This window comes from Rhinolophus hipposideros (assembly GCF_964194185.1).
Source record: "Rhinolophus hipposideros genome assembly, chromosome: 2".
In the NCBI taxonomy this organism is placed as follows: Eukaryota; Metazoa; Chordata; class Mammalia; order Chiroptera; family Rhinolophidae; genus Rhinolophus; species Rhinolophus hipposideros.
The window spans coordinates 87,050,077-87,075,291 of NC_138048.1; the positions used below are offsets into that span (position 1 = coordinate 87,050,077).

The 25,215-nt window shown below is 36.0% G+C and overlaps 1 protein-coding gene across 21 annotated transcripts in view; it reads right to left on the bottom strand.

Moving 5' to 3' along the window:
- The window catches only part of MBNL1 (muscleblind like splicing regulator 1), a gene marked incomplete at its 5' end in the record, with an annotated part of 193,871 nt that overhangs the window by 139,989 nt on the left and 28,667 nt on the right, over positions 1-25,215 (bottom strand). For 10 of the 21 annotated variants that reach the window (XM_081080087.1, XM_081080082.1, XM_081080085.1 and 7 more), the window contains one exon: positions 1,086-2,073. The exons of 7 other annotated variants lie outside the window; for them this stretch is intronic. In XM_081080087.1, the coding sequence (XP_080936213.1) occupies positions 1,086-1,259 (174 nt within the window). Of the gene's footprint in view, positions 1-1,085; positions 2,074-2,247; positions 2,663-25,215 lie in introns of those variants that run through there. 4 more of the 21 variants (XM_081080086.1, XM_081080075.1, XM_081080065.1 and 1 more) reach the window with 1 other exon arrangement.

Here is a 25,215-nt window from a genome sequence, read left to right on the forward strand (position 1 = left end):
GCAAAACACGAGATGGATCTATTTCTCTATATATGCAGAAAGGATAGCGATCCCTGTCTCAAAGGTTCAGAGTGAATTATACTGGTATGTTAGTATTCAAATGCAATTGAATTAAACCAAGTACGTAGTGTACCTAGGAATCTTACATTTTTAGACTTGACCTTGCATCATGTCAAAATAAAGACATGTATGCTACCGTATAAAAGACCCACTTTTCAAACTTGATACCTGAAATAAAAACCCAATGACATTTTTGTATGTCAGTATATGCTAAAGTGAATCTTTCAGTATCATGGCGCTCACAAAAGCTATCTTAATACTTCTAGCTGAGACTATTACAAATAAAAAGAAAATAATAAGGACCTAACAGAACATAAACTAAGTTCCTTCACATTAGAATTTTAGAAGCTAAAACAAATCCAATTAATAATAGTACTTAATAGGTTCTACTTATTTATAAAACTCACATTCAACAAAGTTTATGCTTCAGACAGGGTACTGTAGCAGCAGTTCAGAACCTTACTTCTAGATATATTTTCCACAAAATGCATTGCACTTCTAGCCTTAAAATAATATGCTCATACAATCAAAATGAAATCCATAACGCCAAAATGTTAATATAAAACATCGATCCAAGTTTAGATGACTTAAAATCTGCTATTCTTTTACCACAGTGCAGCACCGTTAGAAACAAGCAAAATCAACTCATCTTCACTGAGTTATTGCCATGGCCTCGTATAGAATTCATGCATATGTTAACAGACACGTTATCTCCATTTACTATTTCTACAGGCAGACACTGACTTTGCTATTACTAAGTAAAACGTATGCTGACACTTTTCTGCTCTAGAAAAAAATCATAGTATTAAAGGACTGATAAAGTTATTCATAACAAACAAGTTTGGCCAGACTAGGTTCTACTGCTTCTCAATAAAGACCCCCCACCCCAACATCAGCAATAAGAACACACCGTATAACTAAACTAATAACAAAGCAACCCGTAATTCCAAACTCAGTGAACTCTATGTCCATAACCCCTTTATTCAATTATTGCATATCCTTAACATAATATAATATTTACTCACTTTCAATGAATCAAAGCAGGCGATTACGCGTCCATTTTCAACTTGGCAGCTTTTCGAAGGATGTGCAAATTTACATTCCGTGTCTGGCCGTGAGCAAGTCCCCCTTTGGAACTCTCTACATACTTCCAGTGTTAGCCATTTTGTGTCCCGAATTGGTGTGACACTAACAGCCATGTTTAGATTTTACAGGTAGTTAAAATTTTCAGTGAAACCAACAAACCCAACCCCCCCACAAAAAAAAAAATGCAACAACCAAAAACAAAAAAAGCTGAACTGATAAAACTGTAAAATGATGCTGAAAACGTCCCTTTCAAAATACTTTTCCCCCACTCCCTGCTTTAAAAGTACATGGAAAATTGTGTTGTCAATATCAAGGAAAAGATCTCCCACTAGAAATTCACAGCATGAAACTGTTAATTCAAAGAGGTTTTGGTTTTTAGAGAAATACTAGGATCTTAAGTAGATGACCGTTTAAAAGGAGGGCCTCGAATCAGCCTTGTGCTCTCAGTAACCCCTTCCCAATGCCAATTTTGAGCCCAAAATGCAAGCATGAAAACGTGGCAGACCCTTGGACACCGATTTTCCAAGCTGCTTTCAGCAAAGTTGTCTGAAAGGGAATCTCCTCGCAGCTGAATTTGCAATGGAGTTTGGTGGTGCAATCGGTATTGATTAGTTTGGCATAGACAGATGCAGCAGTTTAGAGCAAAATCGAGAAAATGATTTTTTTTTCCTCCTTGATTTCCTGGCAGAAGATATCTTACTTTTTCAGCAAACTTTTCTTTTAAAACTAAAGCAGCCTAGGGCAATGCCAGATACTTAGAGCTTTTCTCTTGCTTATAAGTAGAAATGGGGGTGTCTGGGCTAGAGGTGGAGGGTGGATGTGCTGTCGTCACAGTCTAGCTGGCAGCAAGCAAGGCAAAAGCAGACACTGCTCTAGAAGCGGTTCCAAGCAGCAGAGACGTCAGGAAAGGCACTTCTTAGTACCAACCTGTAGAAAAAAGAGATAGGTTACGATTTACTAAGTAGCACTTCACTGATGTCCTATAGTATCACAACCTTGCCATGTGCTACCAGAGTAAGTCATATTCAAGTCAGCCTACCCCTCTCTCTCTCTCGCTCTCGCTCTCTCCCTCTCTCTCTCACACACACACAGAATACTTACAGTGAGGCATATTGCAGCCAGCCATCGTAGATTTATTAAAAAAGGGGGCCGTTTCCCCTTGTGAAGCAATGCATGATAGAGAGATAACCAATCACAGATAGTGTTGCAGCAATATTCTGGGCAGAAAGCCAATAGTGTGGGTTGTCTTATGAAAGGTCGCGCCTGTCAGATGTTCATTACTATGCTCTAAGCACAGAAAATGTCCATCAGATGTGACTTATTCCACTGCAAGAGGACGAGCATGTGGGTTTTGAATTTACCCAACATGCAGTTAGTGGACTAAACCATGTTAGTTTCAAAACAGCTTCTAAGACAAGTCCAAGTACGTGAAGAGCACTGCCCGGGTGGGGGTGGGGGGGAAGCAAGGTTTAAAAATTGCAGCTGACTTCCAAGCTGCTTTCCCTCAGGCTCTGTGCAGGGACGGGCACTGAACAGCCTGCTCCTGCTGTCCTGACACGTGAATAAAAAAGGAAAGGGGTGTTTACAAATGGTACATTCTCCTGACCTATCCAATTCACTTCCTTCTAAAGCCCAAGTCCTGCCCCTCCACTGAAAGCAGCACTCATACTGTAAAACTATTCCATTCAGCCGGCAGACACTTTGTCAATATATCACAGGCAGGCGAGATATGAACAAAAGCATCCTTTATTCGAACATTTTTTAAGCAGAAGCTGAGGTCATGTGGGGAAAATAAGGAGTGCAGTGTTGTCAGTGTGTCTGGCAAATCTGAAGTCAACCTCAGGGGAGAAAGTGATTCCATCGCAAAAACATTAAATATTAAGTGAGCAATCTGATTTGTGCAGTATGATGCCCTTCAGAGGCAGGCATGGAGCCGGAGTTTGCGGGGTGGGGGATCCCCTGTTGCCTAAGGATCTACTACCTCGGCACAGAAGTCTTTTCCTTATAAGCAAAGTATTTTTTGCTTTTAACAACTTACTTTCTCTTTCAATCAGATGGAAAAAACTTTCAGAAAACGCTCAGTCGTTACAGAAACAAAAGTCTACATATATTTTTTTTTTCCCTTATGAATGTTACCAACAAAGGAAACAGGGCTTTAGTATCTAAAAGTTTCACAATCCAAAGAGAAAACGACAGAGTGTAATAAACAGTGTTTCAATGCGCTTCTTCAAGGGCTGAAAATGGTCAACAAGCAGATGGTACATTTATAATCTGGAAATCAGAATATGGATGTAATATAGAATATATAATTGAATTAGGATATATGAATATCTTTATACACATATAAACATGGCTACTCTAGCAAAATGTTTTAAAATTGATTTTAGAATTAATGCAGTCATTCTTAACGTTAAAAATTTTTAAAATTACTAGATACTTGGCTTGGAAAATATTGACAAAGACTACAACTTTTGAGAAAGAGTAAAAAGAACTAACTCATACCAATGCTCAAAAAATATTTCAGGTTTCAAAAATTTTTCTGGTCCTAACTCCTAGTTCTATAAAAACAAAGTCAAGTCAGACATAAACTCTAAGATTCATCCACCATCCTGAATCTTTGCTCCGATTCAGAATTTCTCAACTACTTCATGCCTTGAGCATGTACCACATCTGCGGTCAACAATCTTTTCTGTCCTTTTCTCGAGAATCTTAAAGTGCCTCACCTGCAACCATTCACTTCCTTTGGAAGCCATCAAAGAGATGTCACTTCCTCCAAGAAGCTTCCAAGGTATCACTTCCTCCATCTCTACCCACTTATATATTAACACTGCCTCCTCTTATTTTCCTCTGCCCCCTAACAGTGCTCTATTTCCTTACGTATCCGACGCACTAGACTACATGTTCCCAAGGACAGAAACAATCTTCTCTGTCACCTAGTATAGTGATGAAAAAAATAGATGGCTCTCCATAAACTCTGGTAAATCAAATAATCGCTTACTATTACCTGGACTGGAATTATCTCTAGGGCACAAAAATACACAAACACCCATATGAACACTCCCATATAAATACATATATGAACACAACACATGAACACACTAAAACACACTAAAACACACACACACATATCCACCACTGCCCCTATAAATGACTATATTCCAGGGTCACTCAAGCCCTCCCACTGCCCAGGAATCCCCCTGGCCCTGGAGAGCTCCCTCTCACATTCCACACAGCAGCTTTCCTAAACCTTTGTCACTCTCAAGTCCCTCCTCCTCCATGTTCCTTTCACTCTCAACAGCACATGATCTTGTATGTCACAAATATTTCATAGTCCAAATAGTGGCCCTTGGACATGGACTCTCTCGCACCTTCCTGCCACCCATCTTTAAACTTCCTGTATCTTGCTGAAGTTTGCCCTTCTCCTCCCCATGGGTAAACTTCCTTCTCAAGACTTCTTTCCCTTCCTATTCCCTCTGTCCACGAATGCCCTGCCTTTCCCTCAGCTATTACTTAGTCCTCAGAGTGATGAAGAAGCTCCAAAATGGAATGGGTGGCATGGCAGAAGAAAGGGGAGGGTACCTGGCTATGCGTCCTCCTCTTCCGAATGCTCTTAATCTGTCATTCCCAGACAAATGTCTCAAGTGTCATCTAAACCCACGATAGCTCTGCTTCTTCCTGTCCTGTTCACTCCTGAATCTGTGTCAGTGTGACCCCCACACCTATTACTTTAGGGCTCAGCACCAGTCGTCAATGTTCCCGTTTAAACCAACTCCAAAGACTACCGGTATCCATAGGCTGTCATGACTTCACCTCTAACAACATTTACAACTCTGGCTTTCTTGAACCATTCCCCTTGTCTTGAACTGACACATTTTATCCTTTTGGTTTCTCCCAGAGCTGTACTCCAGTATCCTTCCTCTTAGAGAGGAGCTGCTGTGAGCTTCTGGGACTTGTTACATGCTAACCCTTTGTTTGCTTTGACACATACTTCCTCACCCCTTCAGTTTAGCAAATGCCTTCTTTTTTAAATTGCTATTCAAGTATCACTTTCTCTGTAAGGCTGGGCCAACTATGCTACAGAGTTTTCCATCTCATAATATTCTCAGTACTTTGTATCTCTTGGTACTTTTGTGCCTGAGGTTATTATTAACACCCTGACAAGAGGATGTAAAACCTTTTTTCTTCCAAAACGCAATAGATGTTTTCTTAAATGATTGATAAATTTTATTCAAACTGATAGGAATAAACATGCATGAGTATATAAGGATATATCCTCAACCCCAAGAAAATATTTCATCGTGTTCTATGCGATTCAAACTGTGAGGAAGGAAAATGGTACTATTAGAAATATCTTTATTGCTTGGTGGTTATCTAATTACAACTATAAAATCCATTTCTAGAGTTGGTTATTTCTCCTTTCTGCCATGTTATACAGGCTTAGTCCCGCTCAAGTACCAAATTACTTTAATTACTAAAATGCTTACAAAATGGGTGTTTCAGTTATTTTTAATTTATGTAGCAGAGAAATTCTATTTACTTCAAAAAGTATTACTGAAAGAATTATAGATATATATTTAAAAGCTGAAAATACTATTTAATTATAAAATATATAGGCAAGGATGATAATATTTATAATTAGCCAGGCATGGTCACTAAGCGATAAGAATGGATAGCAACCTTTATGCATTACTAGTCTAGCTGTACCTGGCAATGTGTGCTGCAGCCCCTAATATAGGGTACGCGAGGTAACACATTTAGATTACATTCTATAAATTGACTTGACTAAATTGCTGATATCAGATTATTATCTTGCAATCTTTCTTATTCTAATAGAAGAATTTCAGGGAAGACTGAAAATCTTCATAACTGAATGTCTTGGTAAATTAAGATTTTATAGGATTTGGATCAATACTAAATTCCCAAAACATTACTTCAACTAGTAATGGATTTTTGTTCTACAGATAGAGACAATGTTGAAATGTGTGTAATGTCCAGATTGTGAGTATTCTTGCCAACATATCTGCCCTAGAAATATGTGTTGTTTGTAAATAATTATTGAAGAAAATACTGCTACTGTAAAGCTATTTACTAATAGGTAAATTGTTCTGAGATGAATTTCTGGCCTATATTTCAACATATTATAATAACTTCCCTGAGCAGCAAGAACAACAACAGCAACAGAAAAGATTGGGGAATGTAACAGTTTTGCAAAGAGAATCAAAACTGTTTAAAACCGGCATAACAACAACCCTTCTCTTAACCAATTGATCAAATTCCAAACACTCAACTATAGTTCCTCACATTATGTGACATGTTCTATACACAAGCATATTCTGCCATAAGAACCAAGAACCAGTTTCTCCATGAGTGATATCAGAAATCACATATATATACATATATATAAATGTATATATGTATATATATACATACATATATATATATATATATATATATATATATATATATATATATATATTACTGTAAGATATAAGAAGGGAAACAAAAAGGGAAAGAAGAAAATGTAGCAACAGAGGAAAGAAAATCAAGAAAAGGTTCAAGGATAAAGTGAAGAAAAAGAAAGCATGGGAACTTACTAATAACTAATTGGAGTAATGGATATATTACCATTAAACGAACAGTGAATAGCTTTGTAGAACTGTCTATACAAGGGCTAAGTGGACACTATGTAGAGGATATATAGACGCTTACAAGATATGAGATTAAAATTCCATTTTGGAGAACTGAACGGCCGTTATGAGCAAGGTTAAAGTTCTCGGTCACATAGGTTTACTAATCATTTCAGTTCTTCTCAAACTATAGGCAGATCGGTCCTAATACAGCCCAGAAAAGTTAACTGGGAATTTTGCGGATTTTTTTTAAACAAGCTTTTGATTTTGAATAGATTACATACTGAGGAAGTTAACTGAGTAATTGAGTAATTATTCCAGGGTTTGTTTTTTGGTTTGTTTTTTTCCTAAGACAGTTTTAATCTAACTAGAAGCGATGTCTGACGTCACTGTGTATATTTGGAATAGACAAAAAGGAGCCCCTTGCGCAAAACCATAACTATACTCTCTCCCTTCACTGGTGTCAACACGTCCATAATTAGCAGTTTATTTGGTAAATTACTAAATAAAATTAGTAAATAAGTAGATAGATGATTGATAGATAATGGACGGATGGATGGATGGATGGATGATATTAAAACAGTGAAAGTATTTGGAAAACTATTGATCACTAAGTTAGCTCACAGAACAATTTTGCCCAGGGTCTATCTCAAATATCAATAGAGATTTCAGTATGTAATTAACCAGTATGTAATTAACCAAGCATTTCTGGAGTCTGGATGGCCATTTCTCTACTCATGAAGTTACCAGAGGATCAAAGTTGTTATTTATTAGATGCAAGGAACTCTGGCCTGAGTGGGTTAATGCAATCTTCAGCAGCATTCAACTCCATATAAAAAACAGCGGAGATCAATGGGTCTCCAAGAGGGGGAAGCACACTCCTGGTAGGAGCACCATGGCAATTTTAAAGTGATACAGAAACAGCATACTTTTAACAGGTGCATCAGAAGGCTAAAACTAGCTCATCAAGCCTCTGACTGCATGGCTATTATGGGCCAGGAAGAGGCTCAAGTTAAACAAAACACAATTTAAAGAATAAGATTAAGGAACTATATTGGCGAAAATAATGAAGATATGCAAACAACTGGTTTTAGAAATACTACTGAGAAAAAAGAGATCTTTCAACTGCACATCCTCGGGATTGGCAGCTTGACTGTCCAGGTCTTGACACTGCACTTGGTTATGGGTGACAAGCTGCGGCCAAGGAAAGCAAGGTTGTGTTTACCAACTCATGTAAGTAATCTAAGGCATGCCAATGCATTCCTTTAAAATTCGCATAGGATTGATTCCCCAGCCATCCAGTGGTCTCTTGTTGGAAGGAGAACAAGGAGTGTTGCTCAGGTGATGTACTACTGCCAAAGATGAGAATTCCAAAAGCAACTAACCCATCTGCACTCAAATGAGAAAATGATTGTTGTCCCTTAAGAAATTATGTTTAAGACAAAACATGAAGCCTCTCCACAATGATTAAAAAGTGAATTTTGAATTGATCCCTGTATCAGGCAAAATTAAATATTTAAAAAGCTTAAGATCATTAGAAGATAAACAGATCGCAACGGCTCACTGCACTTTGGATGCTAGGTCACTCGCTTTGTGCCAAAATGGGCCTTCATCCGGCCTCTACTGCAAAGTTACCTTCCTAGAAACTTTTCCAGCCCATTATCAGTAGTATCCAACCAGAGGACCTGAACAGACACTTTTTCCAAGAACAATACAGATAGATGGCCAACAGGTACATGAAAAGATGCTCAACTTCAGTAGCTACTGGGGAAAGGCACCTCACACCTGTCAGAATGGCTGTTATCAGTAAGACGAGATAGGCGTTGAAGAGGTTGTGGAGGAAAGGGAACCCTCACACACTGCTGGTGGGACTGTACATTGGCGCAGCTTCTATAGAACACAGTATGGTGGTTCCCCCCCAAATTGAGCATAGAACTATCATATAACCTAGCAATCCCTCTTCTGGGTATTTACCAGAAAAATTTGAAAACACTTATTTGTAAACATGTAAGTACCATTATGTTCACTGCAGCTTTATTCACCATAGCCAAGACATGGAAACAACCTAAGTGTCCTTCGACCACTGGATCAAGATGTGGGAGGTAATGTATACAGTGAAATGCTACTCGAGTCATAAAAAAAAAAAAATAAAATATTGTGCCATAGCAACAGCGTGGGTGAATCTTGAGAGTATCATGTTAAGTGGAATACATGAAGTCAGACAGAAAAGGACAAAAGCCATCCGATTTCACTTATATGTAGGATACAAAACAAAAAACAACAAATGAACTAACAAAACAAGCAAACGAACTCATAAATACAGACAACAGTATAGTGGTTACCAGAGGAGAAGGGGCGATGGGGGACGGAAGAAGGGGGGGGGGGCTAATACATGGTGATGGAAGGAGAGTAGACTTTGGGTAGTGAACACACAACGCAATATACAGATGATGTATTATAGAATTGTACACCTTAAACTTACATGTTATTAACCAATGTCATCCCAATAAATTTAAGTTTTAAAAAAGTATCCAACCTTCTGTTCCTCTCAATACTAGCCCAGACTTGCCAGACCCCTCCCCGGCTTTATTTTTCTCCATAGCACTTGTTAGTGTTTGGTGTAGCGTCATGTACCTATGTCACGCTCTGATTATCATCTCTACCTTTACCATAAAAACGTAAGCTCCGTGACAGCAGGCAGTTCTCAGGCTAGTTCTCCATGAAATAGCCAGCATCAAAACAGTGCCTGGTCCAGAGTAAGCCAAGAATAAATATCAGAGACATGGCTGAATTTTTTCTTAGTACTGGTACATCTGAATACTAGTTTCTAAGTATCTTCTGTAAGTAACAAGGTCTGGGCTATTGACACATAGTTTAATACACTGGAGATGTCATGATGTCACTTCTGTAACTGAATGAAACCAGCATCAAACCCCACTCATTGGAAAGAGAACAGGAAGTAATGAAGTTAACATGGACCATATTTATATACCTCCTTAATTGTGAAGTTGATGGAAGATATATTTTTTTAATCCGCAGAATAATTGGAAACAGTTACATGTGACTTTGCAAATTAAAAACATTTAAACAATTATTTGGGAGTTTTTGACAGAATCAGTCTTCAATTCTGGCGAAAGAAGGGAAAATTTGCATTTTTTGTGAGGCTCTTCAAACAGGCAGCCTTTCATCATTTACCTCTTCTACAAGCAAGTATAATGAAACAACACTACGAATGCTATTTTATCATTTTATTTTTAGAGAAAACTAATCCTATTTCATGTTATAATTATTTATTGTATAAGAAGTTACATTGATAGCCTCAGGGAGTCATTTTTGATCTGTCCATATCATTTAATATTTCAAAATAATAAATAGTTAGGAAATCCAAATACAGAATACAACCAAATTAATAATGCTGGTATGTGCTCAAGAGCTGCATAGTAGGAAAACCAAATCTTACCATCTTGGCGATTTTCAGGAAGATCAATACATTGACCCAATGGAATTTACCAATTTGAAATTAGCATGACAAAACTGTGAACAATGGAATGCAGTGCACTGTGATACTGCTATTCCCAATGCAATGCCATAACTATGGGTTTTGATTCTAAAGTTTACTTAAAGGAGTTATATTTTATTTCACATAGTAAACTAAGGGCCAAAATCTCAGTTTTAATTTTTAGCCTTAATATCTTCTGAACAATGTCGACACATAGCTTCTCAGTGAGATTGGTGGTACCACTGCCTAAATACATTTTAAAACACGACCTTCATTGCTTGAGGAATGGTGGCAAATTCATCTATGCTTCCCTAACAACATTACCACACAACTGAAAAATAAGTGTGAAGTTGATTAATGAGAGAACTAAGGAAATATTCCCACGGATCCCTATCCATCAGTGAAATCTGCTGCATGTATACCTGTCTGCCCCACTGTCCCAACTTTCCTTCCATGGCAGAAATCATTCTCACAACCAGTGGCCATTATGATCTTCTCCATAAATGATCTATGCCTGTTTTCCATTTGAGCATGCTCAAATAATTGAACTAATTATAAAATCAACATGCGAAGAAATTTTAAAAATCTGGTCTATATATACAGCATATCTTTATTAGAACCAGACAATCCTAGTTGCCACACTTTCCAGAATTTCTAAAATTTTAATGTGGCAATAGCCCTCAACTATATCTGAGCACAAAACCTTGATCTAAACAGATAAATCTTGAATTTCCAGATGTCTGACTTAAAACCTCACATAGTAACCTTAACCTAGGAAATTTTACTGGCTTATTTCTAATAAAGATTTCCCAAGTATGTTGCTTAATTATTAATCATTATGAGGAAAGTATGTAAAATCTATGCTTATAAAGAGACCTAAAATAACTATTCTTCAGAAAACAATGAATAAAACCAGTTATGAATATAGTAAGGTATTACTTGAATACATCCTAATTAAATGAGTTTGTGGATTTCCCATGGTATAACACCATACATAAACATTTCCTCCTTTCCATCTAATTAGTAAAAGTCCCTATAGTTTCACAAATGTAGGTCTTATTGCAAAGTTTACAACGACCCAAGCCACAAAGGTGTTACACAATTTATAATTCTATGGTTATTCTATTGATGCATATATTTGATCTAAAAGATACAAATAATCTCAAACATACTCTTAATAATATACCAACGTCAACTGAATCAATTCTTAATAACAATAAAATACCAGAATCTCAGTTTAACTTGAGCTTTTTTTTAAAAAAAAGTCACAAATTCACATATGCTCATATATAAATAAGACTTATCCCTATTATCCCTGACTAATAGTGTGTGAAGACCCAATTGTTTTTCCCCAGTTCAAAGGAGGAAGATATGTTATAAACAAAGAAATGCATTGACAACTCTTACTTTTACTTCAATGTACTACCTTAAAAAATTCTTTGGGGAAGTTTCCATATATATAACTCACACTCTTAACTAGGTCTGAGATGTTGAAAAACAACAAATTACACTAATATTACTGCAACTGCTATATTATAACCCAGAACTGTTCAGACTGTAGTTTGCAAGAGCATGAAATTTCAAAAGTTCCACAGTTCTTTAAAAGGGTGGTTACAAGGAGGCATATTTGTTTGTGCCAACCTCAATACTTTAGATAAGACTTAAATTATAAAAAAGAAAAACACACTGAGAGATTCTACAAGTCTGAAAACATAAGATTCACAGGATAAAGAGGTCATTTGTTTCCATGATAACTAAATTTATATATATACATAAATCGTTTACCACACTTTATGTTACAACCCTATTTCCTTAAATAACTAACAGACTTAAGAACTGAAACATTACATACGCGTCAAACAATAATGCAGAGCGGAATCTAAGTCATTCATTTGCAGGAACGTTTGCAAACATGCTTTCAAATGCCATGTCCTTGTGAGGCTCACATTAAGAAAATGTGAAATAAAGTAAAATAAAAACCTATCATCTGTTGTGATTAGAGAATGAAAATGAAGGATTTCATATTAGAAATGTAAAGGCTCAAGAGCAAACTAAAATTTGAACCAAATATTGTTTACTTAAAATTTGAGCCTTTTTTCTTCCTTCATGTCTAGACTTTCTACATTACCAGTGACCACAATAATCTGAATTATTTCAAAGTCAAAGAATTAACAATATACACTCTTAACTACGGTTCTGCTTTTTTCTTATGTATTGAGGAGTGTGGGTATAAATTGTAAGGCTATTACCTATACAGAGATACATACTACTAAATAATAATGGAAAAAAACAGTAAAATGTAAGTTCAAATGATGAACAGAAATCTCTAGCAAGTAATTTAAATGAATCATGTACATTAATAACATCTTTTTCTTTATTCCTTCTTTTCTTCCTTTCTCCCTTCCTTCCTTCCCCTCCCCCCTTTTTTTGGTTTTAGACATTGCTAAATAAATGTGTTTTCACTGTAATAAATTTAAACCATACAGAAGGATTTTATTAAGAGTCCAACTGAATTTCCCCTCCCTCCACTGCCAAATCAGACCCCTCTCATCCCAAGGGTAACAACTATCATTAGTATGATGTATCTAGTCCTTTATTTCTTTGTATACACATATACATACAGTTTATCACTTTTATAGCAATGATGGAAACCTACTGAACATATTGTTCTGAGACTTGGTTTTTACAGTATATGTTAATGACTTTTCTTTGTCAATAGAAATAGACAACATAAATACTTTTTAACTATGTATTACTTCACTATATGTCTACTTCTTTACTAATGGTCAGGTGAGTAAATACTAAGTTTTCATCATTACTTTAAACAATGTTGCAAATGTATGTACCAAACTATGCTTACATTTGAGTGGTTTTAATAATACAAATACTAGAGACCGTACAGTCTATGTGTATATTAACTTTGAACTTGAACAAAAAACTTTTCCCAGATAATGTTTACCAATATGTACCTCTACAAACAATGAATAACATGCTTTTCTGTATTTGTTAAATCTATATTAGAACTTAAAAAGATACCATCCCTAAATCCAGATTGTAAATTTCTATTGTGGGAATGGGCAAAAGGTATATATCTTTTATTCCTACAAATAGAACTAAATTCTTGTCATTGTAATTTGCAAAATATTTTGAACTGTTAGCCCTTACATGGCAGCTAATCAATGGTAACATTTGGAAAATCAGTCTTCCAACTCCTGGTATTTCAAAATAAATCATTTCATTGTTAAAACAATTACAATACTTATATTTTGTAATTATTTGCCAAAGAACAGAGGCTGACAATTTGAATGTTTGAGTTGACAGACTATTAAAACAAACAATATAGAGATTACTATTCTTATTAATAAAAACAAAATGTTGTATTTGGAAAATCTCTGACAGTACAATGTCATATGATTAAGGGAATGCTTTTTTTACACCTTATTTTGAAGAATGTCAGCAAATATCCTGCTCCACCTCTTTTTTTTTCTTATACACTAACTGACTAAAGGAAATGGTTTCTGACAACTGCTATAAATAATGCAAGGCGTTATCAAACTAGCTAAGGCACACTAGAACTCTGGTGAACTCATGTAGACCCAAACACATTTTCCCTTGTGGTAATTTCCCCTCTTGCAGTCATTTTTGATTCTGGAATGAAGTATTCTCCTGAAGTGGCATGTACTTCAATTAAAATAACCACAGTAGGTATATACTCTTGTGGGATTTTGCCAATGCACATATGTCCTGCTACAAAATAATGCATTCTCCCCTCACTTTGCCCTCCTCAAACTTTCTCAGATATTAAAACAGTTCATAGAATAATAAAGTACCTGAAACCAGATTTTCTAAAGACAAGATGGTTGGTTGGCAAAATGTGGGCATTTCCAATGCTTCTATTATTATCTTTGTGTCAATGTGATTTTACCATGCTGTCAGAGTATAAATAAAATCACACTTCTGAGGAGATGAGAGCAAAGATTTTATTCTTAGGATTTTGTACTTTCCAAAAGAGTAAAGTACTGAATACACTATGAACAAACTACCCTGTTTCCCCAAAAATAAGACCTAGCCGGATAATCAGTTCTAATGCATCTTTTGGATCAAAAATTGACATAAGACCTGGTCTTACTTTACTATAATATAAGACTGGATATGATAATATAATATAATATAATATAATATCTGGTTTTATATTAATTTTTGCTCCAAAAGATGCATTAGAGCTGATTGTTCAGCTAGGTCTTATTTTCGGGGAAACATGGTAATATGACAGCTTGAGGTTTAGCTCCTTTGCTAAATAGAAAAGGAACACCCCTTTCCTAATTATTTTAATTGCCCATAATGTTCTGTGCATTCTAGAAAAGCTATAACATGTGAGGAAACCTGAAGAGCCCACTATACCATTCTAATGAGACAGTGATTAAAATTCTATATGTTTCTATCAGCATCACATGCACTTAAAATGCAATCACCAGCTTTCCAGGGTAAATCACAATGCATTGGTAGCTGGCTAATAAACTCAAATAACTATCAACAGTTTATTAACAGTACCACTTTTTGTTCTGGGATATTAATGCCCAAGAAAGAATCTTAGATCATCTGAATTTGTCACGGGGAGTTGACTGTTAAAAATATGTATTCCTGGGACCTACACTAGACCTGCTGAGGATAAAGACCAGGAATCTATATTTTAAACAAACTCCCCTGGTTACTCTTAATCCCATTAAATTTTGGCAATCATAAATATCTAAAGTTAAAATATTACTCCCACAAGTGATAATTTATCGCATTTCTAACCAATAAGTTCCTAAAAACTCAGAATATCTGTCTTGAAAAGATGGCTTCTTTGAGATTTGGTGAAAGCTTTTTGATTCTACTCTATTAACTACGTTACAAAAGGGACATACCTGCAAAGTGTTATGCAAAGTTCTGTTATACTCATTTTTAAAATTATTTAAAATCAGGCACCATGTATGCCCTCCCACATCACTCTAAGATACTACTCAACATATACTATTTATACTATCAAACCATTTATGTTTTAGTCCTGCTCAACAATTCATTCCAAGTTAGCATGCAAAATCTACTTAGTTTGTATAAAATAAAATAAAAATCCCCTCAGTATATCTGAAGGAATACATTGGATAAATTCAGAGAGCAAATATGCAGCAATCTTAAAACTTTCTATAAATTACTATCATATAAAATGCACTTTATACATAAGTACACACATAAAATAAACACTTTAGAGACAGTGGTATTTCTTATTTATAATTAGAAATTTGTTTCTTATTTATAAGAATGTATAATAGTAAAATTATTTTGCAAAACATGAAAAAACACTAAGCACCTATACAATAATTACAATATGATAAAAATCAATTGTCAATAGTTTAGATATCATGTGAAATAAGGATTAAGTATGTACAGAACTGTAGATACCTATGTGTGCACATGTGCCTCCAAAGAATAAGGAAAAGCTTTTACATAGGAATTAGTCAAATCATCTTCTTCATATCTAACTAAAACCTAGCTCTTTATTTATATTCAAATAAAACCTTTGTGTTAAACTTATGGGGGGCAGACTTAAACAATGCTTTAATCTTCTTATAATAAGAACCACTTCATTTTAGATAAAACTACAAAATATGCTCCTTCATTAAGTAATAACCCTTGAAGAGATTAACTTTTCAGAAGTTGGCTTGTGCTACATTTGCTTTTGATTTACATATAAAATCTGCAAGGTGTTCATCTGGTTCTTTAATAAAAAGTTTCTACTGGAGGAGAGAAGTAGAAAATTGTACTTTTCCCCCAGAACTCATATATTCTATTATTGTTCAACTCTAGCAAGTAATGTTTTATATATTGGTATACAATTTGTATCAACTGAATTTTGCTATTTGTTCCTCGCAACTCTAAGAGATGGTTATTTTCTCTCGTCCATTTGTGAACAAATAAATTCAGGCTTGCATGGTCAACTGACTGACTCACCCAAGTCCCCTAAACTAATTAAATGGAAGAATCAGGACCCAAAATCAGGTCTTCTGATACAAATTTAAAATTTCATTCACAACACATGCTGGCAAATTAACACCAATCTTTGTGAAAATGACAATGCCTATAAATATAATGGAAGCCAAAAACCAGAAAGAGATTGGGGTGGATGGAGACACGATAAAGCAGCCACAACTGCATCCGTTGTGACTTGCTCTGAGACGTACGTCAGGGAGAAAGGCTTGCATATCAATTCTGAAGGATATAAGACAGTCCCTTTAGAGAGCTGAGATATGGATGCTGTTGTCCTTACACATCCATGGGACACCAATAATGTGCACTTAGAGATGTGAAAATTGTACACTACATCTATCAGTTTCTTCTTAGTTAAGACTGTTAATCAGTCTTAATCTAGTAATTAATATATTACAGGGTTCTGCATACCCAGTAGCTGATTGAAAGACAATTGTTGAGGAAGAGGTCATTGAGCATGACTGTATTTTTATTTGTCTGCCTTCGGAACAAGAAGAGACTATATTTTCTTCAGAGCTTTCATTAGAGGAGCATAACTTGTATCAGCAGAAACCTTCCACACAAGTAAAATGGAGTGGTGCTCTAAAAGTATAAAACTGAATGTATGTTATGCGAGTATGCATATAGTAAGGTTGACCTATATCAGCCTCTAAAACAGTGTTTGAAAAGCAGTGAAGGAGATGGAATAACTGTTTGAAACACTTCTAAGCCATGCAGAATCAGACTGACAACTGTTAAAACCATAGAAAAGCATACGCGAGAGAAAGCACAGAGGGTTTGAAATGATATAAAGGGTATCTTTCTTTTACTTGTATCAAACCTGTTCTCCGTTGTATTAGTTACCTTATGACACAGAGAAATGGTAAATATTAATTGGCTTTCTAATATGAAAGCCCAAAGCCAAAACAATAAAAAAAAAAAATACAATCCCAGTTCCACTGCCCCAAAATATTTCCTTTGAAAAAAATTGCAGGTGTTATTCCTCTAATTGTGTGCTCCTTGTTTTTCTTTTTTGTTTTTAGTTCTCTTTTTTTCCTCCTGTCCTAGAAAAATAAATGTTTTCTTTAAATAAATCCAAATACATGCAACATAGACAATAACCTTGTGAATAAACATATTCATTAAAATATATATTTATTGATTATATTAAGTTTACTGATGACCTTCTATATGTAGCCTAGACACAGGAGACAAAAATGGATCCAGCTTTGAAGAATTTACTGCTTCATCGGGGATGTAAAACTAACACACCGAATAACTGTACTTAAAAAAGAGAGACAGGAGCCGGCCCGGTGGCTCAGGGGGTTAGAGCTCCATGCTCCTAACTCCCAAGGCTGCTGGTTCCATTCCCACATGGGCCAGTGGGCTCTCAACCACAAGGTTACCAGTTCAATTCCTCAACTCCTGCAAGGGATGGTGGGCTGCGCCCCCTGCAACTAGCAACGGCAACTGGACCTGGAGCTGAGCTGCACCTTCCACAACTAAGACTGAAAGGACAACAACTTGACTTGGAAAAAAGTCCTGGAAATACACACTGTTCCCCAATAATGTCCTGCTCCCCTTCCCCAATAAAACCTTTAAAAAAAAAAAAAAAGAGAGAAGACATACACAGCAAAGATAACAATAAAGCTTGGTGAGTTAAAGGAGAGAGAGGTAGGGGGTGGTTTCACGATGGAAAAGACACCTAAGATAGGCCTGGAACGATGAGCTTCATTTGGTTACAGACAAACGGGAATGGCAACCCAGGCTATAGGAATCGAGAGAGCAAAGGCAGGGATATGGGAAAGCACAGAATGTGAACATTGGGGAACTGGTCTGTATGGAGACCCCATTTGCAATGGGGACGGCAGGAGATAAAACTGGAATTTGGAGCTGGAACCAAATCAGTAAAAATTCTACCTTCACTTAATTAATCGGAATTCATCCATTCCAAGATTTCACCCAAAGGCAGAGTCAGAATATTTAACTACCCTAAGGGCTAAGAATAAGAGTGTATACATGTGATATGAAGAGATCCTATTAAATAAATGTGGGATTCTTATACTTCCTAAACCTTTTGTTTAAGTTGCCAGTAAAGCTGAGAGAAATTTAGTGCTCAATTTCATTTCAAGTCCTTTGTTCATCTCTTTTCCTTCTAATTGATTTGTTATGGCTCTTCTTTACAGTCCTAGTTTATGTGCACTTTACTGTTGTAAGCTGATCCATTTCCTTTCGTGATGTAGCGTATCCATCATACACAAATAAAATTACAGCAACGTTTGTCCTGGTACCAGGTAAGGTTGTAGGTGCAACACTTAAAAGTTTCAGAAGAGAAAAAAGTAGTCAGGATTCACCCATCAAGTAAAGCTCATCCCTTCATCACTATTTCCATGAAAGATGGCCACGTCGAATTAGGACACCCAGTGACTGCAGCTGACAATTGCTCTAAAATCGCCAACTGTTGGGCTCAGCAACCTCTCTTCTTGCGGGGCTGTCCAGTTTGACCTTCCCTGTGAATCAGTGCTTGCACTATAAAACCAGAATGACCTTCTGAAACTTACAAGGCTTCCAAGGCTGCAGATATTTTCAGCTGTATCAGCCCTGGCTGTCACAGCTTTCTGCATGATACTGAGCGGCAATACTGGAGCTGCCTGTACTAGCCTGACCTTTTAAACTCACAATATTGTGCTGCCACTCAAAATTGAGTTTTCTCTTTCTGCATTACTTTGTGATACTACTTCTCTTGCTTAATGATAAAGCAGTAATTCTAAGCAATGGCACTTTACATGAAAATACTTCATTTATACGCAGTAAGCCTAACATTGATAGAGGCATAGAAACAAACGTTTACTACATCTATAAACAATGATTTTTCAATTACTGAAAAGATTATTTAAATTTTGTGGCAATAAGAACTATAATAATAATATGGCATTATTTCTGCAATGGCCAATTTGAAATTTGAGAGATGTCAAAATTTTATAATTGCACTTTTATAACTGCATCTGTTTATGCTATTATGTATTCAAAGCATAGTGCCTAGAATATAAAAGAACCCAAATTAATATTTAAGCAAATGTTGCAGAATCTACATGTTTAATTATACTTCATTTATCATAGAACTATTGAACTGAAATATAGGTGCTTAATTTTCTTGCCAAAAAATTAGTACATTAGCATGGAATATTTCTCTTTTAAAAATATCCCCTAGAATTCATGGTACATGAAGGGAAATGTTTTTTAAACCCATTCCAGTCAGGTCATTAACCATACAAAAACTGTCGCTGTGTGAACAGGTTAAAATCAACTCATTAATATACAGATTAAAACTCTTAATAATAGTATCTAACAACTGTTTAATCTCAAGCTTTAATGACTATTTGAGAGTAATAATATATTTAAATTTACACACGTATATCAGACTATCTTTTGTTTTCACTTAGGTCTATAATATACTATATTTTCACAAGTGCTACTTGTAATCAGTTCAGAGAACCACAAAATGAGATTAAATACTTCAAAGCAAATTTACGAATTCACATTAGTTGGTGAATGTACCCCACAGCTTTTTCATACATTTATTCTGCTCCATTTAGAGCTGTAATTTATGCACTACTTCATAATGCTTTATGGAATATACATGTGTATATGGATATAAGGCACATATATGCACACATGACACACACGGACATGCTCTAATTTTTCTGCTAGGTTTTCAGGGGAAAGTGAGCAAAAGCAATCAGAACTCTCCAAGGGAATGTCAGTTCTCAATGACATGTTTGATTATTTTGATGTTAGCAAAAGATTTCTAATTTTTGATGAGCGAAACGAATTGAATTACCCTAATGCCTTCAATAATGTAGCTGAGTAAATTACAAGAGCATTTGCAACACTCTTTTGAAGCTCAAGATAGTTCTAAAATGTGCAACTTCAAGCCATCCAATTGAGCAATTGGCAGAGTGCTATGTCATTCACAAGTGACATCAGAAACTTCACAGGTGGTAATGATTTTGAGTCTAAAAGTAGATTTTGCTGATCTCGGCGAGTGCTGGGGCAGAGGGTATTAGGTGTGAGTAGAACTAATACTGTGCAAACCACAGAGGCAGAGTAGGCCATTTGATATGGACCTCCTTTCCAAGCCAGTGAAACTTCAAAGCTCGCTCCATCCTCTCTGCTCTTTTGTGACCACAATGCTTCAAAACCTGTCTTTCACATCTTACCTCCTTCATTGAGTCTTCCCAGAACTAACCTGGATTAGGTCTCAAATCTATATTACTATGAGGATTTGTGCACTTAATTCATACCACACTGATGGAAACAAACAGGCAAACAGCAAAACTGCTGAGTTGAAATCTCAGCACTCACAGTACCTTGCCATGTGAACCTTGAACAAATTACTTGACCTTAACCTTGCGGAGCCTCCATTTTCTTACCTGTGAACTAGATAGAGGGATAGCAGCGCTATGTAAAAACTATACAGTCACACATATAAAAGAATAAGTTCCTACGAAGTAGCTATTTTTGTAAGTATTATGATTGCTAACGGTCTGGTCTTTTGTGGTTCTTGCTTTGTTTTCATTATTTCACTATGAATGGACCTTTTTCTTTAGGTGATAAACTTCAGAAAAGCAGAACTATAAGCTTAATTTCTCTTGAAAATTTCAGTCAAAATATTATCGTGAAGCTTTTTTATGCAGTGAGCTTTAAATAAATGTTTATGAGTAAAACTAAATAATGGCAAGCAATAAAAGAAAAATTCTGAGTTTTTTAACCTAGAATGCAGATTAAATCCTGGAAACAAGGAACAAACACTTCCCGGCTGAATGGGGTCTCAGAACACGCACAGTTGCAGTTTCACGGTTTGAAAGTTTGGAAGCTAGCCTACAAAATACAGCTTTATTTCCTGCACACAAACAGAAGCTGGAAAAAAAAAAAAAAGCATCGTGTGCATATCTAAGGCCTTTTGTCATTAAAGTTAAATAGAGCTCACCTCTCTCTTAAGGACTTTTCTGTTAGCATAAATGTTGCAGGCTCTGAAACATGACTGTCAGTACTGAGTGTCCCTGTCTCCTAATCAGGGAGTTAGCATGAAGCAGCTTCCGATGGATTGTATGTCCCCACCTTTCTCCAAAGCACCAACATCAGAAATAAATTAATCTCTTCGGTCTAGTCTAGGATGACATTATGTTTGGGTCATGCTTATTTATCAAATACTTGAACAGAATAATAAGTGTCTTAAGAACTGAATCAGATACTTTTAATAAATTATGAGTTGATTTGTCTTTTCTCCAACATACAAAGTATATAAAGAGTTAATGTGTGTACTGGATGGTTTTAGGAAAATTCCACACTCTGCCCACAAGGAGCCTATTCTCGGCTCCTCTGTGCCCACTTTGTTTTGCCCATAGATTACTTGTGAATATTTCTATCACTACACTGGAAACTACTTTGAGCACAGGGCATATCTTCCTCACCTCTTTATCCTCTGAAGCACAGCATGATAGGTGACACATGGACAAATGCACTCAATAAATATTTGCTAAATAAGAGTGCTTTCCCTTGAGGCCAAAGGTAATGGCATAAGATTCTTCCATTTTCCTTCTCTAAACAATACATCATTCTATTTGGTTTGTGTGCTAAATAATTCTATTAAGAGAGGAACTTTTTAGCAAAGTGACATGTCCCCAACAAAACAAGTCTTCAATTAATAGATTATCTTCTTAAGTCATAAGCTATGCCACATAGTGGCAGAGAGCACAGATACGTATGAGAAAACAATGCAAATGAAAGCACAAAATAACCACATGAGGATGACAAATGAATTGAGAATGAGCTCTGGAGTTACCACTATCATTTCTTGGTGAAAATTTTATGGCATTACATTATTGGTGTGAAACTACATTATCTTCTGAAACTTTGAAAGGCTTTCTCTAAAAAGGATCCCAAATGGCCAGATACAATGTTACACTAGTGCAAGTCCTTCCCATATCTGCTGAAGACAGAAGGTCTAGTGTGCTTTGTTTTGTGTTTTTTTTAAATAAATCTAAGAAACAATGAACATAAGCATTTGTCAAACTATACATGCCATTTATAATCCAATGTCAAAGCAAGACAACAAATTTCTTTTTGCCAGCCTAGTAAATTTATACCTACTTGATTTATGTCCGTTGTTGTATGGGTGAAGTTTTAAAACTGCTATATCCTAACGATACCACATTCATTCCTAGCAGAATCACAAAGGCGAAACAGAGAATACAGATTTTGAAGTGAGACCCAACCTGGCTTCAATTCAGTTTGGCTGCTCAGCAGCTGCGTGAATTTAGGCAAATAGGTTAACTTCTCCGAGTCTCAGTTTCCTCATCTCTCACAGGAGGACAGTAGTTCCTGCCACATAGGCCTGCTCCCTAATTGTTTAGCACCATCGCGAAATTGGTTTTCAGAAAAGTATATAAGCCAACAATGTCTCAGGAAGAAAAGGTGCTCCAATAAGTATGGTAGCTGGCCTCATCACCTCCACCTGTTCATACTATTGCCCTCCATATTCTGAAGAGTCTCCACAATCTTCAGGCTTATACCACATGTGCCTCCTCCACACAGCATGCCCTGACCATTTAGGTCCACAAGGACTTCCTTCTTTAAATTTCCTTCCTTCCTTGAATTTCCGCTTTCAGTACTCAATTATATAGCTCCATACTTACTTGGTCTGTTAACTTTTCATGTCTTTCTCCCCAACCACATACTAATTACACATCAAAGAAGAAAATAAACAATGTAATTCTCCTTTGGATCCTCCCTCTGCTGACCTACAGTCCCTTAACTCTAACAGGTACTCCAAACATGTTTGTTAATCGATTATTTAGCAGAACACAAAGGATGAAGCGATTTCCCTATATCACCTATGGTTAACATGGTGAAATAGCTTTGTAAGTGAAAAGACCTCTCGGCACTTAGGAAACTTTATAATTCATCATGGAAGAACAGACACCATTTCTTCCTGTTTTGTTCCCCAAACCAGATTTACTTTTCAAATCCAGCCCTCAAAACTGTATTTCTCTGAGAAAGTCATTTCCCACATGCAATTTTCAGACAATGTGGTCCGCCCCGAAAGCATTATGCAGAATTCTATTTCTACATATATTTTCAATAGTCTCAATTATTGTTCTGGAGATTTCAAGATTTTTGGAGGGGAAAGGTCATACAATACCTCAGAGAGAGGCTCTATACCTGGATTTGCTTGTACTCTCTGCTGTTCACTTTGGCTATGCCCATCAAATCTCTCAACGTCTTCTGGATAGGCTATTTAATACCAATTGCCTCCTCTGAATGCCACTAAATTGACAATGCAGCTTTCATGGAAATGTTCGAGCAAGGAAATTCGAATGGCTCAAAACAATTTGAAGTAAATCTGTCTAGTTAAAAATTAGCTCAATGAATATAGAAGCCAAAGAAGAATTTCTAATTTTAATACTACTTAATCTTAGTTACTTAAAAATGAACACTTTCCAAGTATTATCTTAACAATGTAACAATACAGATCTTTACCAAGTCTTTATAGTACAAGGCAAAACCCTAATATGGCGGAAAGAAGTCTGATAATAGAAAAAGTCTTGAACTACCATGTTTCCCCAAAAATAAGACCTAGCCGGACAATCAGCTCTAATACGTCTTTTGGAGCAAAAAGTAATATAAGACCCGGTCTTACATTATATATATGACCGGGTCTTATATTATAGTAAAGTAAGACCGGGTCTTATATTGCTTTTTGCTCCAAAAGACCCATTAGAGCTGATCATCCGGCTAGGTCTTATTTTCGGGGAAACACGGAAAGTAAGTGTGGCTTTCACTTAACACTAACAGGCAGATAAACGAAAGGTGAAATAAAGCACTGTTAACATTATTTTCTCTGGCTCTATGTAAACATACTATATTTAACGACATATAAACAGTGCAAGTTTTAAACTATTTTTTGTGACTGTAGACCACTTAAATAATCAGTAAGTAGTAAATATTTATAAATAGAATCTTATGCTTGAAAACTGTCCTGATTTCATGGGAATTTCTCTATGTATATTCTATCATTGCTCTGATATTTTCTGCTTAAACTGTATTAAGCCAATTACTTGTAAAAAGCATGTAAGAACTATGAGTACTCCTATAAAGCTTTCTATTCTGTTTGTGAAATAGGACTATTTTCACAACGCCAGGCAACTGGTAACGCAGTGCAACAGCTTCTTTCTTCCCATATGTAAATCATTCTGTTTATAATAGTATCTGATTATTAAGGATTTTTACCTCCAGGAAAAAGAATATCAAAGTTATACTGATACCTTTCCTAAAATAGCAAGGTCTGAGAAGTATAAATGCCAGCCACATTGAGCACATTGCAAACTAGTTTTATCATGTACCCATCTGCCACCTGGTTTATCACTGAGGATAGCTTACACTGCTGTTGTGCATGAACTTTAATACGAGCCCAGAACGGCTTAGCCAACAATGAGACATTCCCTAGCAAATAACATACCCCTCAAGATGGAATTATGCTTACTTTAGACTTACCTATCTGGGATAAAGAATTTGGCAACTTTCTGTAGCTCACCAGATCCTGTGCTTTAAAAGAGCCTGACACACAAATGAAATGTTCCAAGAATTTAACATGTACCTTCTAATTAATCAAGTTATAGTCCGTGATAAAACATACTTTTATGTGTTTTTCTCTTCGTGATATTTTTAAATACAGTTCTTTATAGGAAAAGAGCTCACAAGTACCAGTATGATGAACAAGAATAACCTTAGTTTTAAATAAGGAAAAAATTCTTACTGCATTTTAAAAAATGATTTTTAATATCTCCCATGCCCTTTAATGTCTACATCTAATCAGTTGCTACACCCTGTGGACCCTAAGCCTGTCACTTTCTCTGAGCATCCACATCCGTCCTC